This window comes from Asterias rubens, chromosome 5 (genome assembly GCF_902459465.1).
Source record: "Asterias rubens chromosome 5, eAstRub1.3, whole genome shotgun sequence".
NCBI lineage: Eukaryota > Metazoa > Echinodermata > Asteroidea > Forcipulatida > Asteriidae > Asterias > Asterias rubens.
In genome coordinates, this window is record NC_047066.1 from 6,871,575 (window position 1) to 6,891,577 (window position 20,003).

Genomic DNA, 20,003 nt, shown 5'->3' on the forward strand with positions numbered 1-20,003 from the left:
TGTTTTATACAGGAGTCGGTCCTCATAATCAATTAAGAACAAAACTTCATCCACTGAGTCCCCCCCCCCAACCCTCGACTAAGTAAACGCTATCCATCTAATTCCCAAGGCTGAAAACCAAATGAACCTCCCAGACCTATTATCCGGCACAAACACTGTCCCATATTATAGAAGCCTTACAGGTCGGCGGTGTTGCTATGGTGATGGGTGCAAACTAGCCCTAATTATCAGCACGAGATTGTCAAACATGCTGATGCTGATGGTGAGCATGTCTAGCATCTTTTGGATATCTGGGGGACTGATCATGGATTCAGCGGAGGATGTGTAAACAAGGATTAAAGGCAAAGTATACCTTTGGTATTTGGAACCATTCGATTGTTTTAATCCTGTTTTATAATTACACAAATTTGATTTATAGAACGCATAATTTATCTCTTGGCGCATTTAATCAATCTCATAGGTCTTATGCATTGACCTCATCCAGCCACCACCTTTGAGGTCAAACGGTGACGAAACAATCCAAACGCATATAGATTGGCCAATGAACAACCTCCTTTTGACCTCAAGGCGAGGGCGCCGTACTGAAATGACGTCATGTGCATAAGGTCTATTGCCATTTATATTAGGAAAATAACATAAGAAAATTTAATTTGAAATGATGGTGGTCAGGTTTTTATCACTGATACCACAGATAATCTGGAGCGAGTATGTGCACGCAGGAAGAATAATTCCTAAAAAGAATACAGAATGGTACTGAACGCTTCACAGATTCAAATTTGGGGAATAAAAACCGTTATCCTTTTTTTTTTTTTTTTTTTTTTTTTTTTTTTTTACATAACATTAACTTAAATCCAAAAAAAAAAAAAAAAGCTTACCTTTGGTGCATTAGCAGCCACCTTAGCCGACTCCGGAAAGTTACCCTGAGAGAAGAGGGTGTTGAATTTACGCACAAAGAGTTCCTCGGCGCCGGAGAGGTTGTTGCGCACGGCGATACGCAGGGCAAGATCCGGGTTCTGCAGGGTGTTGGTGATGTAAGTGACGATGTTCTCCTCGTCAACACTGACGGACAACACCTGAGGAGAGAAGAAGATAAGAATTGTTTATTAGAATTTTTTTTTTTTTAAATCACAGGGATTAAAAGTATTGGTCTCGCATCATAAAAACTATAGTTATCTTCAAATACAATACAATAAATATAACAATTTAATACACAATCAGCTCAAAACGCTAGTTCCAGCATTCTTTCGTTTAGTTTTGTTTTCACCAAGGGAGATCCTTTCAACTGAAGTTCCCAGGTATCTTTCGCACCGAGGGACCATTGGATGACCGAGACAGTAAATAGTATTTGGTTAGACAAGTAGCGTCTTTCCTTTGGCCCTGGATGCACATTTCCCACGAGGTTTGGGAAAAGATTCAGAATGTCCCAAAGACTCGGCTAATATTAACAGATGTACTACGCGATTGTCAACAAAATCCGATCCCACCATTGGTATGAGCATTCGTTATAAATAAGAGAGCTAAATATATCCTGCAGAGTTTTTTTTCTTCTCTTCTTCTTTTTAATACTTGACAATGGATGTGCTCTGGGCCTGCCGTGGGTGCCGTTGGTTAATTCAAGGCCTGTGACTAAATATCTAAAGCCCATTTGGGCACACTGCTCAAGTCCACAATAATATATCTGTTTCAAATTGTTTTATAACGGAGTCCATAAGCTGGTTAAGAACTACATTGTGAACCACCTTAATTCCCAAAATAGTAAATGGCCTGGGCCCATATTCATAGAGCTGCTAAGCACAAAAATTTGCTTAGCATGAAATTTCTTCCTTGATAAAGACATGATTATCAACAAAATTTCCATTTGATGCATATTGCCCATTACTGGTGTTCAGTTGTGGTTTGCTTATCCTGAAAATCACGTGGAAATTTGGTTGGAAATCCTGTCCTTATGAAGGCCAAAATTTCATGCTAAGCAAATTTTTGCGATAGCAGCTCTATGAAATTGGGCCCCGATAATTCGACCCTAGCAGAGTCTTTCTTGAAGGCTAAATAAGAACACAACAAATATGACCAGGTGAGACTTCAGGCCACTAACTATTTTTTGCATTTATAACTTTTGGTTGGTAAGCAGTTGGCATTAGCCCATTTTATTTTCTCACTTTAATTCCCATCAGGACTATCGTTTCAGTAGTACACCTGCCTGACACAGATTTCATCTAAAGCACTGGACAATCATTTCAACAATCGGCAGATTTTTCTTTTAACTTGACAGATTACAGCGTGACTGAGAGCAAATTAAGCAAGATTACGGTTGATTCTTTGGGGTGGGGGGGGGGGGTCAACAACACTCACACAATGGGACAGCTATCAATGCTAACTATGCATTAAATTATGTAAACTGAGGATAAAATCTAAACTGAGATTGAAATCTCGGTTTTGCATCATTTCTTTTGCTATTTCTGAAATTGTGAAATGGCTCTTTTTTTCTTCTTCAAATTTGTATAGGTCTGTTGAGCAATTCAGTCCATTTAGCATTTTTTAGATATGACTGAACACCGTTTGGAGTGGGTGTATAAAGCCAGACTTACCCAAACCAAACAATGGACTTATAGCAGTGAACTTATAATGTGTCAACAATGTCTCAAAATAGCAAACGACAATCAATTCCCCAATACTAATTTAAGTCAATTGGGTAAAACAACACCTCCCCTTGGAACAACAACATTGAATGTTTCAGACAATCAAGGTTTCACCTGCCTTGTTTCTTTGCTTTTCTTTGTTAGGTCCGATTTCCACAATGCAGGTTCAAATGATCCAACATTTCATGTTATTTCAATGTCTAGATAGCAAGCCTAAGGTTTTTGGGGACGATTGATCGGATTCGGACAATGTTAAGATTCTGAAAACATGAAGCAGTTTTTCCCTTGAGAGTAACAGTCAAGGAATTCTACTACCCGGGCAGACTGATGGATGACTGCCGAAGACATCCAAAAGGGCAAGGAAAGCAGTACAAGTTTATTGTTAAAATCTCACCCTTGGTTGTTTTTTTGACGAGTAAAAAGGCAATATTTTATTCAATTTTGTCAATATTGTAGGGAATCTGTGTTTGAATATGTTCAAAGGTGATGAAAATGTAAAACTCAGCAGAGAAGTGTTAGGAGAGGGTGAGGAACTCCAACTGTGTTTAATCAAGAGTGAAATGTGGCTTTTACCATCATGAGGCCAATCAGGGAAGAGAGTAACATGTGTGGCATTTTTTTAAAGCTCAGTCGTTGACAAGCTGATGGCCAAAAATCAGTCATTTTCTTAAAAGGTTGTTTTTAGAAGGTATTATGTAATTGTTTTTTCTTAACTTTGTGGATAAAATCTTGTTTAAAAAACGTACCAATTGAGGTTGAGTTAAATGACTTGTTTTGATTCCCTTAATCATAGAGCCAGCTTTTTATTTTTTTAAGTCAACAGATGCTATATCTCTTAAATTATCAGAAATAAATGATGACTGATCTTCCTGCCACCATCCCCCGTTGAGACACAGACTGCCACAGTTATCTCACCTGTCCTTTGCGGTTGACTCCGATGATGCCGGAGGAGGCCTCGTGGGGCGCGGTGACGAAGATGGTCTCTGCGCTGATACGGTTCATGTAGATGCAGGTGCCGCTCTCCAGGTCGTAGAGGTGGATGTAGCCGTACTTGGTGATCAGGTACACAGTGTCATGCTTGGGGCTCACCTGTTGGTGGGAAGGGGGTGGTGGGAAGGGGGTGATGATAAAGAGGTCAGGTATCTAAATAATATTTCCAAGATGGGGGTAGGCAAGGGACGATTTCATCCGACACTTTTGCATAGCAAATTATTTACAGTTTTTGTGCACACTGAATGGTACTACTAGTAGCAAATGATAGTTTTATGAGCATACACAACTGATACAATTTGTGTAACATTTTGCTCTGCTATAAAAGGGAAATCGTTCACTGGGGTGTCTAGTGGGGTTCTTTGAAATTCAAGTCATAAATCAGCATTGGGTGTTTAGTCACGAGACATGTAGTCAGGAACCAAATCTTGCAACAAGTTTACATTCTAATGCCGAGTGAGCCAATTTGTCACCCGTTATTGCTGTTAAGGGAGCGTGTCAACAGTCAGGTGTGGGGATTTATAACACAGTTTTACTCCTTGAAATTGCCTCGCAGAAGAGTCTCGGCAGATGAGAAATCTTGTCTTGGTTCACCTACCTGCATAGCCACCGGGAAATCGTTCTGGGCCTCTGGAGGAAAGAACACTTCCACGGCCTTCTTTGAGAAGGGCTGGTTACCGGTCGGAGGGCTGCCAGCCTCGATGATGTGAAGCTAAAAGCAAAAAACAAATTCAAAACATATGCTTAGATGTGTCATGATCTAATGCTAGCCCATGGTAGATATAAACCTTTATTTAGCAGACGTAAGGGTCATTAATGACAAAAAGCTATATTTATCCACAACTACAAGATACTTCTTATTCAGTGGAGGTTGTACATCTCTTTCTAGTCACACCTATAAGATACTTCTTATGGCCGAGGCACAATGCAGCGATAACGAAAACGATAACGATAACGATGCAAAGAAAACGCATTCTATTGGTTGAATTGCTCAACGCAAAATACGCACACACTCATTCAACCAATAGAATGCGTTCTCTTTGCGTCGTGATCGTTATTGTTTTAGTTTTCGCTGCAGTGTGACTCGGCCTTTAGCCAGTAAAAGGTATATATCTCTACTTCGCCACACCAACAAAATACTTCTGGTTGAGAACCATCTTTAACAATGAATATCTACTGTTCAGAGTTAAACCTTCGAACTGAGATTAAACTGAATACCCGTTTCATTTGCCGTGTTGAAGTTCCTATTTGTTAGAAATTACTTATCAGGTCCATCAAAATCAGGCAAGATCTGACGCTTGCTTTTGATGGATTGAAGTGCTATCTCTACATACATAAATGCAAGACATTTTGTAAAGTGCCACTACATCAAGAACGCAGCGCATTACATTGCTTCTTGAATTTGTAAAACTAGTCAGATTCTCCGAATAATATAGTGAACACATTGAGGAGCAAAATGAGGAGTAAATTGAAAAAAAAATGCAACTTGATGCAGACTTGAGACAGAGTTGGGTTCCATGAGTCGAGTTTTGTCTTGCTTACCTTGCCGCCTGCGGCTCCCCTGACGGCAAAGGAGAAGATGGTAGAGGCCTCTGGGTTGCCTTCCTGTTTGAATGATGAGAAGCAAGCAGCGTGACCCTCGATGGGTTGACTGACCTTACGCTCAACCGAGTACAGCTGCATCGCTCCCACAACTCGGTTTTGCTGTCGGAGAAAAAAGCAAGTCAGAGAAAAACGTGTTAAAATGCAAGGGCAAACAAATTGGAATTTTTTTCCTTTTCTTAAATTGAGTCTTTGAAGGTAGGATAAATATAAAATGAATCATGGAAAATTTTTCAAAAAAGTTTAATCTTTTAAAAAATGATGTTTCCGGAGTGCTGTTTCAACTTTAAAAAGTACTACCAAAAAAAGGGGGTTTTCTTTCTCAAAATTACATTTCCTCAGTGATTTGTCAAATTTCTAAAAGAACTTAAAATTAAATCTTCACTGCCTGCCCATGATCATTTAGTGACGACTTAGATATGAAAAATCTGTATACCTTTAGATGACAAATCTGTAATTTTGTTGTGTACTACTCAATCTCACCTGAGCAGAGATGCCAATAAGCAGTAGCCATTGCATCTTAGCGTCCGTCCTGTAGTTGATGATCTGACAGCCGGCCAGGTTGGAGTGGCGGTCAAACACCTTGGATGGCTGCGAGTCGCCCTCCATGCTCCAGTGGAACACAGCGTTGTCCGTTACCATGCCGATGGTGTTGACGTTGATCCATTTCCAGAAGTGGACCTCCTCGGTCAGGTTGTGGGCCTTCATCTTGCTCTTCATCTCAATGTTGAAGATCTGGAGAGTGCGGCCAGCTGCTCGAAGAAAACAAAATTACAAGTTTAAAACCAGGGGATAAAAGTAAAAATGAATGTGTACCTGCGGTCAGATACTTAAAAGGGGTAAAAGAAGCAATTTTCTCCATGCCCCATGTCAATGCCTTGCTGCCCTTTTAAATGTTCTGCAAGTAGAACTTGTTATTCTAAAATGCTCCATGTTACGTTTCTGTGAGAACGCTTTCTTGTTGTTACTTTTACAATCATATTTTATGAAAGTTACATTTTTATCGTAAAATCTGTTTAAGTGAAAACGTTTCCTTGTTATAGGTATGTAAAATAAAAATAAATAGGCTTAAGTAAACAAATTAGGGATATTTATACAGAAACAGGTAACACTGAATTTCAATTCATAACATGTAATATCAATCACTCAATTTAAAGTGAAAAATGTGAGATTAGTTATTTTTTTCCCGGTTGATTTTCCACTAACATCTGTGCCACGCATCACTATGTAATCATGACTGCTCTGGAGTCCAGTATTACATACATGTATTAACACAAACATGCCCTAATGTCCTTGGGAAAAGAATCCAATTTTGTGCCAGCAACTGTGACATCCAATAAGATCAGGGCTTCAGGGATGAAATCTGACTAAAACTCCCTCATACTGGTGGAGATGAGACTCCTCGCAAATAAAAGAATTCCCCCCCCCCCCCTGTTTTGGGGTGTTTTCTTCCCCTCTTTCTTCCTTTTCTATCCAGGGTTGTATTTCTATTTATTTTTTATTTATTTATTGGCCGACTTGAATTTCAGCTTGGCTTATTTGATATTGGGAAGGTTTGCATGTAATTTTTGGTCATTGGATATTTTTTGAAAATGTGGGTGGGTAGGTCAAAAGAAATAGCTCAAAATCAAAATTCATTAAAAAAAATTATAACCAAAAATGATAACGATCTAAAAAAAAAATTAAATAAAAATTCCCAGGCTGGCAAACATCCTCACTTTCATGCTTTCAATTTTAAAGTCGTTCGTTTAACCCAGGTAAAGCCAACAAAATGAAGGAGCCTTTGATCTAAAGTATCTTCATTTGAGGCATGACTTTTGTTTTTCAGTGAATAAATTAAACTATCAAGCCATTCAATATTTAAAAATCAAAATTTTGGGTGGGTGGATCAAGACAATTACAAAAATGTATACATATTTTTGTTTTATACACTTGACTGTTCTGAATGGCCCCTTAGGATAAAAAGAAATTGTAAAACTGGATGAGGAAGTCACATTGTCTCAATAAATCAAAGTAAGGTGCTTAACAAGTACAACCACTGAAGTCAAACTGGAACAATTCATCTATTCACTAGACTAGTGTAGATATTACTGTGCAGTAGAAATCCCTGAACCGTCGGTATCATTTTTAATCATATCACTGAATGCATTTCCTCTCTTTGAAATCACATTGTTAACCACCACGATCGCTTCATTGTCTCAAGGTTCAGACATCCCTATCGAAACCCCCTCCAAAAATGGGCCGAGCCCTCAACTTGACCTCGAGTAAAGTTCAAAGGTCAATCAGATTATGACATGAACATATGGGGCCAGGCTGGGCCGCTGAATGCAACACCCCCTTTCAGATCATAATGTTGAGTCTGTGCATAATATATATTGATCAACCATATGTCAAGCTACTGATAACTGTGTTTGTATTGATTTACCAGACCTTGTAAATACACTGAATATACATGTAGGGGGGCGTGACTCTCCAGTGCTGAGGCCCAACTGTATCTATACTACTGTATTCAAGTAAAAAGCCTGCTTGGGGTCAAAGCTAATTGACCAGCTCACAGGTGCTGTAAATGCTAATAAAACTCTAAGATAAGCCACCATATAATTGACAATATTGGAGCAAATGTTACATGAATTCCATGTATAAATGTAAATCTTTCCTTCAGCGCAAACAGTTTTTCTTGCTTTTCTTTTTTAATTTTAATTCAGTTTTGATCACTTAACTTATTTTTTTTTTAGAAGAGACAGATTTTTTCCCATGAAATTTTTGAGAAGAGATCTTTTTTTTTTTTTTTTTTCAGTTTCGACAACTTTCATTTTTTTTTAAATCCCCATCATAACTAATTGTTAAGCCTTTCATACAGAATTTCTAGAGGCAGCAAATGTTACGGTCATATTTTTTCCCATGAAAACAAAAATTCTTTCGTTCCTTTTAATTATTTTAATTCAGTTTCGACCACATAATAAAAAATATAAAAAAATCATAATCATAAATTGTACAGCCTTTTATGTAGAAATTCTAGAGGCACCAAACTTTAGTCATACAAATTTTGTGTTGTCCTGCAACATGAATCTTTAAATCGTTTAACGCAAAACTATTCACTGCATCTAGGTGAGAGAAATATGCATGCATTATATCGTATTGCTTCAAGTGTAATGAACACCTCACATACAGACAGCTCTCTGAATCGGATTAAAGGTTAGCTCGGCAATGGCAACATTTTTTCCTCCTAAGACTCAACTCAATTGTGCGACAAAACAAAAATGCAGATCCAAATCTAATCAAGCGCTTTAATAGAATGGTGATCGGCGTAATTTCCAAGCAAACATGGAAATAATGTGGGTGGGAAACGGCCCACGTAGTGAACGGTTGTCAACAGTACTACTTACTGCAAAAGAGAAAACGCTCCTTGGTAATGTGTTTAAAGGTTTTAGAGGATATTTCAGTTGAGAGGGGTCGTTATCGTTGTGAAAAAAAGTAATAGTTTTAATCAGAAAGATCACCAATATTTATAGCAGAACTGATCATCCAATGAACTATTTCAGTCTGAAGTAATAGATGCTGGTATAGCCTAGTATTATTTAACCCCCCCCCCCAATAAAAACCTATTAGTGCTTAAATTTTGATTGCATCAAACTCAGCACGATTAAGAATGTGCACAATTAAAACAAGCAGATGGGTGAAATTCGCCTCGATGATGGTTGATAGAAAAACCGTAACATTGTACAAAATGGTTACCGCTTTACATGCTGTAGTGAATATTAGTGCGCTTGCGTTTAGCCGGACTCACACGGAATATCTGGCGAGATTTTGAAATAAAACACTTGACGAAATGTAAATGTTATTATTTTGTGTTGTTTTCTTTAAAATGTGACTACCTGACTGAACTCTCTTCCAAAACAGCTGTTTGCGCATCCAAAACAACAATTTGATTGACTGTTCACTTTAAATGTACAAGCGCAGTTTATGCTTTCCAACAAAGTTAAAACCAATCGATCAATTTTCACTTGAATGTACAAACATATTGTATGCATTTCCACAAAATTCAAACCAAACATTTTTCTGCAGTTTGAGCTTCCACAAATAAAAACCATCACTTATCACTGATCCAAGGCACAGGTGTTTTAAAATTTTAAAATTAAAGTTTGGCGTGTTGGGGTGGGGTTCCTATGCAAGCGAAAAGCCTTTATAGCATGGGGGTCTTGGGGTCTGGGGGCCCACCTGAGGGAAAAAAATTATTGTACATACTCTATGATCAATTTATTGCATTTGAACTATGAAATGCATGAACTTGCAATATTGTGGACAATATTTGGCAGATGGTTTAATTTTAAAACCTTGATGGTGACTTCTTAAACATGGCAGGTGCTACAGTTAGCGTGGTGGTGCGACAACGTTTAAAAAAAAATTATGTTGGAGAACACTGCAGACATGACACGTTGCCCTTTGGAAAAAAGTAGGGAAATTTTTACAAGGGCAGACGTAAATTTTGGTATGGTTTTATAGACTTTGTAGGCTGTTAAAATTAAATAGCAGTTTTGCTGATTTTTCTGATTGTAAAAAAAAAACAGAAACCAGACTTAAATATGAAGATTGAATATCAAGCTTGGCTTATCCACAAAACCAAACCAGAAATATTTCACTTGAATCTAGAGCAGCCATTTTACGCATTTCTCGCGACATTCCAACCCAAACATTTCTCAGTGGGTTCTTACAACTAAAGTAAACCTCAAGAGATAAATGAAGAGATAGAGAGATAACAAGATACCCAATTGGTAATGGCCTTTTCATGTCCATTTATAGATCCTGTTGATCTACAGTCATTGCTCGTTACTCACAATCGGGAGCCAGTCCAATGGAAGCGTTCAATTATCATTGCATTGGGACAATCTAATGGGGGATTTCCTTGCGCGACGGGTTTCTAAAAACCATGAGCCAAGCACAGTGGTTTTTATTGTATCATTGAGGTATGACGTCAACCCAGAGGTATCTACTGCTCGCCACTCTGTTCAGTTGAGCCTCGGCGAGCATCATCTTGCATCGCATATCACTAGGGGAATACTGCTGCCTTGTACATAAACATCATTATACTTACTCGTCAATTTTCAGCTGGAGGTTAAGTCACACAGCACTGATGTATAAGTAATTGTCTTAAGATCTGGAGTAGTGTGAGCGAGGGCCCATTTGTCCAATACAATGCAACCTCCATTTCACTATCACTCACTTATATGTATGTTTTTTAAATTTTAAATAACACGTAATTCATCCATTTGTAACACACAAGGATCCAGGTCATTTTGATGGAATGGATGTCATAATTTATTTTGACACTCCTGCCATTATGCTCAAAAAATTAACATAAAAATCTGATGAAAATTATGAGTGTGGGCTGAACGAATTTCCGTCTCTATTTTGTGTTTATTGTGTAAAATTTCAAAATGACACAGATCTTTGTGGAGTTATATAAACAAAATATTGAATGCATTTCGTTCCTAATGCATTCCTGTAGAATATAATCACTTAACTTAATCCGTTTCACTTGGCTTCGCCTCTTGAAATGGAACAGCCCGTATGATATGTGGGTGTTCAACCTACATGGATGCCTCAACTCTTTGGGACTGTCCCTTATCCTTCATTTAACAATCTCCCCCTCCCCTAAAGTTGCAAAGGCCTCGTTATCAACTGGAAACCCAAAACGAACAACAAACAAACAAATACACCATGAACCATTAAAGCAAACAGCAACTATTTATGAGAAGAAAAATAAGGGGGGGGGGGAACCACTATTGTCGACAAAACCTGTGGTCTTTATTCGCATCATCCAACCTTCTCCAATTAAAAACAAAACCTCATCTCACCTTTGAGAGCAATAACTTTACTAGCCGGATTCATGATGGCGGAGTCGGCAGAGATTGGACGTCTGATTGGGTTAGCGGAGTCGTTGAGGTCGATGATGACTACCTGGGCCTGGTCGCCAACCTTCTCGCGGATACAGATGAATTTATCCGACTCCATGGTGAGCGTACTGAAGCCGATGTTGGCGGCATTGATGCCCAGATTTTGGAGCTGTCAAGTAAAAAAGATAAAGAGGAGAATTGTTAGAACCAGCAATTAGTGGCGGAGAAATGAGAGACAATATTACAAGAGATTTGTCTTATAAGAACCTAAGGGATCATCTTACTTATATGCAGTAAACTTACATTGACGGATTCCTACAACAAGTCAGGGCTAAATTTCTTTTAAACTCAAGACCGAACAAGTCGGGCTGTCTTATGTTTTTCAACTGAATAACAATACTCCACTATTAAAAATAATTATGTTCAAATGTTGACGTTGGGTCTGATAAAAGACTGTTCAAAAACAAGCTTACTTAGACAAAATGAGAACGTTACATGCACACTATGTACATGTGTACATAATTTCAAATGAACAGTGTCACTTAAAAATAGTTGTAAATCCTGCATCAAAAGGTATAGTAGTTTTACCAAGCACAAATATAAATTAATTTTCAATGGCTACAATTTCATTTCAAGGACACATTCATGTTTTAATTTTTGTTTTGTTCTCTTCCTTATTTTTTGTTTCTCATCTCATCAGCATACCGTTACAGGATATAACAGCCTTCCCATTTGGGCAAACCTTTTAGCCTAATCCTTCAGAAATCATCACGCTCCACTTGCAATAGACAATATTACCAAAGCTGGCAGGGGAAGCAATAGAGCAGTGCGTACCTCAAACATACAATCATAATGACACTGGCTTTCAGCACAGAGGCCTGGGTCTTTGATATGATTTAGAGCAGAAAATGAGGAAAGGCTAAGGCTCAAGAGCTTCCCAAAATACACCACAAACGGGTTTTAACATCCTTCAAAGGGAAGTAGCTTTTTGAGGTTTATTCTTTAAGTATTTCCAGAGTATATCCTGTAGCTAAATACAACTTTATACCAAGTGAACTGTTGCTTATAATACATGTATTTGACATACATATATAAAAAAGTAAAGTGCATGTAACAAGGGATAAGTGCACGAGTGTAGGCCAATGGTAGCCTTTCACGTTTCATAAAATATGGTGATCAATGACATCGTGTGCAATCCATCTTTTAGCAGATTTTTGTTTAAGCTTAATGTTAAACAAAATACTAATTTTTTTAACGAGATTTTAATGTTAATAATCCTTGTAAGCAAAATGGTTCTGTGCTTAGTCACTTTTCGTGCTTCAGCAGCTCTATGAAATTGGGAACTGACTGTAGAACGTATATTGTAATAGCAATTCCTTTAAAACAAAATAAACAATGTCCAATACTATCATCTCCACAAAAGATCATGGGATGAAATAGGCACTGAATCATGTTTAATGCCGATACAGGGATTTGGTTCATACATTAAGCCAGCTTAAAGTCAATGAACCTTCCATCACTTGATACTCTCTTTAAAGCAAATACTATAGTCAAGGGGGGCGCTTCAGTTATCAAAACAGCATTGCGGATGACACGCTGTCGGAGGAAGCACATCATGACACATCTACCCACACATTTCAGAACCCCTCTAGCAAATAAAAAAAACAGGAGGTAGCAAAAGGACAGGCTCTAGGCCCTGGGGTACAGGGTGCTCATCAAGATCCAACGCATGGCTTCATACTAAGAATGTCCGCCCATACATTGAAAAGATGGGGTGAGGGATTCCGATAGCCTGGGGGTGGCGAAGCTGGTGGTTATATTTCCTTTTTATGTATCAATTTTTGGCTTGGTCTGACATGTGTTACATCTATTAGAAAAATGATATGCTAATTTCTGAAATCATATACGAGGAATATTAAACATCAAGTTTTTGCTTCGCTTAATTATCTCTGTCGGTCATGGCCTTAACATTGAATTGGTGTAAGCCTAGGGGTGGCAAAGCTGGTGTTTAAATTTGCTTTTTATGTATCAATGTTTGTCTTGGATCGACATGTGTTTAATCTATTAGAAAATGATTGCTAATTAGAAATCATATATAAGGAATATTAAACATCAAGTTTCTACTTGGCTTCATTATCTGTCGGTCGTTGCTTTAACAGTGAAACGGTGTAAGCTTGCATGAACAAAAATAAAACAAACAAATTAGTTATTTATTTGTCTTGAATACCATGAGCATCACTTGTTCTTGGCCTAGCCCTTCCACATACAATATACACATGCAATGGCTAAGGTTTCAACAGGAGTGACTGATGCTCATAACCTACATGTAGCATAATTAGATAATAAGGAAAACTGATCCGTTGCAAGTATTATATTTCAAACTTTAATGACATTTGGCTCAAAAAAAAATCAGGGCAATTTGCCAGTTTGTATGTCAGGTTGTTTTTTCTCAGAAGAGAGAGGAAAAACACAGCAACGAAACGAAGGAGGCATGGAATACAATATGTATTGCCTGCAACAATGCCTTCTTAAGACCCCCTTACTGACGATCAAGCAGCTACTTGTATTGTGTTTTCTCTCCACTATTTACATGTAGGTGGGGGGGGGGAGAGGTTCAACCACACCAAGCAGTGAACAATTTACCTTATAAAGCGGAGCAAAATGCTATGCAAAATGTGTCAGTTGCTACTAAAAAAATCACAATTTGCCTCGCAATTAGTGTGCAAAGAATTTGTCCCGTCAAAATATCTTCCAGATGCAAAAAGTGCTGGATGAAATCATTCCCTGACATGATGCATGTAAAATTATGTTAGTGAGGTGCTACTCACATACATTGTACTTGAATGCAGTGGTTCCAATGGTGGAACTCTCTATCTGAAATACGTGCATATAATGTGAACACACATCAAATTGCAAGTTGTCTAAAATGCATCTCCTCAGAGTTTGTGCCAATGGTCCATGACCAGAAATACTGATGTGATGCCCTAACCTACTGCATCATGTGCCTTTGGGGGAAAATATATCAATGGGAGCAAACCTAACCTTGCATATATCATTAACTAATTTAGACCGTTCTACGTCATTCAATTGTAGGTGGCTTTGGTCCTAATTACTACAAAACAAACACTACGTAGCTTTGCCCTACATGTACCGTAATAGCAAGGACTTCCTCTATACATGTATGCATGTACATTAGGGAGGTAGTATGGTTACAGCAATGCAAAATGCATAGGTTTAGGTGAAGACTGCATACCGTTGTGGAATTCATACGTTTAGTGTAAATGTGTAATTTCAGATGTTGTCTCGCAATTTCAGAACCGTTGTGGTCCAACTGAGCCTACACAAATTCTTTAAAACCTACCCTTCTGTTTCTACCTCCATGGTATTATGTGTCATAGAGTAATTTAATAGGCATCATTGATCGGCATGGAAATACAGTGCATTTATAAATGAGTACATGTACGTAACTGAGGGGTATTGATCATTGCATACATTTGTAGTACACACATAGTGTATGCTTAATTACATGTTTGTGTGACTGATATAAACGCCGTACCAGTGTACAAATTATATGTAAAAATGCAGAGGTACACACTGTACTCGTGAACATGTAGTTATTTGTACTAACACTAATATAAGTGTATTCTATGCATTATTGATCGGTATGACAGTTTTAAAAACTGCACGTATGATATATTTTTTTCTGTCCTTATCTTTAAGTTTAAGTGAGGGATTTGGATGCAGTAATTTCTTTTTTAATTTACATCAAATTGGAATTATATTTCCAACATGGCAAAAACCCCTAAGTCCAGTGTGGAGGTCACAGAGGCAATAGATCCTTCGTCCCATGAAATATGTTAATTGCACGTAGTGCGTGCGCACTTACATTTTATTTGGCAAAAAGATAGAATATCGTGCCATTTTGTACACAGCTAATGGGTGCATGGCGCATACACGATTGCGCGTCTGCTTAGTGCACAACTCTATGGTGTTTGCCAACCAACAGGGTATGTACGCATCCGTGAATGTAATGAGCATATTTCATGAAAAGGGTCCATTGCCTCCATGCCTGGGTCACTGCCTTGGTGCCCTTTGAAATATTCCAGTAGAGATTCTAGTTTTTCTTAGCATCAGGCCATCATATTTTCATATATTTCCTCTTTTCAAAAAATTAAAAAGTGTTTATCTAAAACAGGAGGCAATTCTAACACCTTCTTGCATTTATGTTCTCACAGAAAATTGGATTTCCTTAAAATTAGGACAAGTGAACAAAAAAATCCATAAGTTATGATAAAATCAATGCAGTCCTCAACCCCTGGCTGAGAAGAAACTTGATTACTTCCTTAATTCCCTGTAGATTCTACCTTCTCAGACTGGTGCATTATGTTAAGTCAAATTAAGCACTGTGCTAAGCCAAATCCTATTATTCTTCAGCTAATTAACTAGCAGTATGAATAGATCAATCATCACAAGACTGTCTAGGGTTAAGGGAGCAAGTGATGTATTTAACGCAATCAGCGGTTGGTGTATTTCTTATGTGTTACCAATGGAGCTTCCTTTTTGCTGTAGCGCTACATGTACTGTACATGGCTTAGCCCAGCACTCTGAGCAAAATACACTGTGCTACCCAGCACAGATTTCCCCCAGATTGCACTTCAGAAATGATGGCCCCGTATATCTGAACATGATAATCTTGTTGATCTGCTCTCCCTTGGTGGATTTATAGAGCCCAACAGTAAAATTGGTCTAGCTACCACACTGGTTATCATGTCCGCCATAATGCTACATTATGGCTACATGTACGTGTCTGCATCACATGCGTTATTCAGAAACTGGTAAGCACCATCTTTGCTTCCAGTGGGGTATGATCTTGCCCCGCCATTTCCCCCAAAAATGACTTGCTCGTTCATAACCCCTGGACGTGTGACTTTAAAATATCCAAATATATTTGATATTTTAATAAGTCCTGTGGCTGATTCTTCCTCGATCTTGTGTCACTGTCATGTGTCATGGATTTCGCCAACAATTTTAACAAGCGTGTATGCATGGCAGTCACTTTTGGTTAGTCAATCAGCTTTATTTTTCAGTGCTTCCTTGCGGTATGACTTCGAAGTGCGACGTCAGATGTTTAGTAGTGCTGGGCGAATAGTGAAATTTTGGTATTCGGTTACCGCTGGCCAACTATCCGAAATTAACCAGATATTCGAATAGGTTTTTTTTCGCCGATAGAGGGCGCTATTAAAAAAAAAATAAATAACCGGATCTAATTTAAAGATGGCGATTTGCTAATTCTTTTGAACGTGATTGACTCTACGTGAAGGAAAACTTTCGTAATATTTGAACAATTACGTCAGAAATGTCATTGTTTTAACTCTTCACGGAGGTGAGCATAGTTAAATACTTAATTTATGCTGTTTTATGCTGTCTTAATAGAAGTTTCTTAAGGATTCAGACAAAACATTCCTATCAGTTGTCGCTTGACATCCGCGGATATTTGGATATTAAAAAATATCCGGTTACTTGGTTGTAATTACAGGACTATCCGGTTTATATAAATAGGTATTCGCGCCCATTGCGGATATCTAATTAAGAAAAAAAAGGCATTCGCGGTTACGGATAGGAAAACCTATTCGCCATTAACCAGGTGTTCAAATTATTCGCCCAGGCCTAATGTTTAGGCTACCAAGCTCCAACCTAACTCCAAAATGTCGCCCTCTTGTGCTCAAGCATCATGTACAATACTCAATCCATGAACAAGTTTGGGTGAGCGACTAGACAGGCTAGACTGACAAGAAACTGTGACGTACAATGTAGCTCTCCATATCAACCATGATCCAGTGCATTGTTCGATAGTCAATCTCCCTGTGCTCTATGGTTTCTGGTTAGTCTATTTGGTGTAGTCAAGTTTAGTCGCTCACACGAACTTGCTCCATGCTGATATACACTTATAATACACCAATTCAGACAGAAGTCAATTTCCATCAACCTGCTGTACTGCATTTAACATGTGTGTACTCACTCACATGTAGTATACAGATTGAGAACTTTACTGTATTAAATTACGTATACCCTTCCTCCCTGGTAATAAATACCATTCAAATTTGATTCTTTATAATAACAAAGTCTTTCATGGTAAACTCTTCATCCTTGAAATGTAACAGAAAATACCTCTCTTTTATTTCATCACAATATTAATGCCTGTCAGACATCTTCAGATACACGGAGTACAGCCTTGAAAGTCTTACCTACTGTAGCTCCCATTGGCAGAGATTATTGCACACAAACAAATTAATACACTTCAGGGTATAAATCAATTTATCATTTCTTATTGATCCAAACCAATAACCTGACATCTTCACCACAATCAAACTTAGTTGCACCATTTTGGGAGTCAGTTGATTTCAATGTGTGTCGTCAGGCCAGACATCTACATGTGTCTGTCACATAGTGCGCTATGTGTTTAAAGAAAAGTACATGCCAAGCATCTCGCATTTTGTGCAATGCTCCAGGCGCGTATTTTTACTTTTACGCATTGTGCACAACGTATGATGAGCACGTTAACTTCACAGCCTTTCGGTAATTTGACCCCCCCCCCACCCCCAAATGACAAACCATGGGCAGATACATGTAGCAGCCACGTGTGACGTCAGTTCAAAGAGTCAACAAAACAAAATGCTGTGTCTAGTTCAGAACAACTTCCTGCAGATGTTTTTCCAGTGTAGAGAGGTTGATAATTTTTGACCCAAAGTACTAAAATCAAACAGTGGTTTTTCTCTCTTCTTTTTCATCGCTACACAATTATCGGTAATGTGGAGCTGTTCTTGATTTGCTGTTCTTTGCAGGGTTTGCCCTTAAATTGACAGCGACTGATCAGCGGGACCGTTTTGTTTGTCATTTCAATAGTCCGCCAGCCTGCTTACCGGCCCTCACTCATTTGGTCAGCGGGCCAAGGGAGGGCGCTGCTTTGACTGTTAAATATCAACCATGATCACGATGACTTAGTGTGCATATGGTTCCCATATAACAAAATGCCGGAATCTCTCCTCTTCAAAACAAAACATCACTCATGATCATTCAGCAGTAAGGCATGTTGCCAACAAACAAGCACACCGTGGCCTTTTCCATTAAAAATTGGCAGAAGTGGAAGCTGCTTCGAACTAAATGGAACAAAATTGGCATGAACTCACGATCATCAAGACATGACCTGGTGCAAGACAGGATGTGGTTCCGAACTAAGCCCATTATTAACGCACAAAAATAATATCAGCAGTCAGGAAATTACAGGTTCCATGACCTTTCACTATCTCGCTGCGAAATCGCAATGAATATAGTTTGGAAGGATTTCAGTCAGTGATTTCTGACTTTTTCCAATCAGTGACAAAATCTGGAAGTCATTTTTGTTCTTCACTCTCCGTTTCCTGGTCTTCACAAATTTACCCTTTTGTGGTGGCGTTCAATTCCGACAATTAAGCCCCTAAAGATGAATTTGGTTTTTAACCATGTTCAACGATTGGTTCTGCTTGCAGGACTTGGAAGCAAGCAGGCTGCTTATATTTCATGAAATCATCAAGATTTTTGTGCTAAAATGTAACCTTTTTAAAAACAAAAACTGATTTAATACATTGTGTTCTTCAATGGTTTGTAATCTGCTGTTATGCAACCGTTGTTATACTCTGGTTACATTGTTATAAGTTTGTAACTTGGCAATGGTACCAAATTAATTTTCAGCTATTTAAAGTCTCGGAAACAGTTACCATATCCGACCTCCACTTCTTATAAGGTCACATGAGTGATTCATCTCAGCTCAGTGGTGAATGTGCGACTATAATTATTTTCTATCCTGACAATTTGTAGTACATTTACTTTGTACGTCAGGGCACCATGCGCACAAAAGGGATGTGCACCCACACACGTGGGTTTATGACTGTATCCAGACTGGGCATAACTTCTATATATAATCCTGGAAAGCGTGTGACTATGTGTTGACATCTGCTCCTCCTTACAGGTTCGCTCGGTGGAGAGATCTAGATAATTCAGGATCTCAAGGATCTCATGTACGAGATTTGATGAGCTCATGTACCCTGCAGGGGCGTTACCAATTCTCAATTTGGATTGGAATTACTAGAAACAGTTAAACAGAAGCAGCAAGTTCTGTTTGAAAATTTAGGAAAATTAAACTCAGATCTTTCTGAATTTGGACAGAGAATTGTGGAGGTTGAATACAACAAGTTTTTTACAGGTTTCTATCAAACACAAACCAAACAACAAATTTGTGCATGATTTTGTTTTTGTTCACGAACATAAACAAAACAAACACATTTCATTTTGGTTGTTGCTGACATTCATTTATTTCAACGTGTTCCGAGTCTGAACCACTTTATTTTTTAAGAAATTAAGTTCAACGACACTAAACAGAAATTTGAGTATTTTTTATTGTCTCTTATTCTTAATTTTGACTTTTTTTGTTTGATGAAAATATTTCATGATGATACACAGCAGATTATCCATTATTTTTTGGAAATGGCTTGTAGAGGGAACTCAAATCAAAGTGTTTATAACTTGCCTGGTGGGTTTGGTTTCACAACTTGTTGTCAAAATCAAAAATAAAGCAGTGAAAATGAAATATAAAAAAAACATGTATTTATTTTACCCAATAAATCAGTAGGACTAGGTCAGATTTATCTGTTTCTCACAAGGGCACTACTATTATAGACTAAAAGATACATTTGATGAATAATCAATTTAAAAACAGGAACATTTCCCGATCAATCATTGAATCAATTTCATTTTCTGACAAAAAAATGTCAAATGATCATCATGATGATAAACCGATTATTTTGATAAATAAAATTGTCAACTTAAAAAATAACCATGATTCAAT

General features: G+C 38.0%; 1 protein-coding gene across 1 annotated transcript in view; it reads right to left on the bottom strand.

Moving 5' to 3' along the window:
* LOC117290399 (clathrin heavy chain 1) overlaps positions 1-20,003 on the bottom strand; it is a 44,386-nt gene that overhangs the window by 23,916 nt on the left and 467 nt on the right. The window contains exons 2-7 of the mRNA XM_033771783.1: positions 11,084-11,291; positions 5,712-5,980; positions 5,169-5,330; positions 4,225-4,338; positions 3,552-3,725; positions 876-1,073 (exon numbers count right to left, since the gene is read on the bottom strand). Coding sequence (XP_033627674.1) covers positions 876-1,073; positions 3,552-3,725; positions 4,225-4,338; positions 5,169-5,330; positions 5,712-5,980; positions 11,084-11,291 — 1,125 coding nt within the window. The remainder of the gene's footprint in view (positions 1-875; positions 1,074-3,551; positions 3,726-4,224; positions 4,339-5,168; positions 5,331-5,711; positions 5,981-11,083; positions 11,292-20,003) is intronic.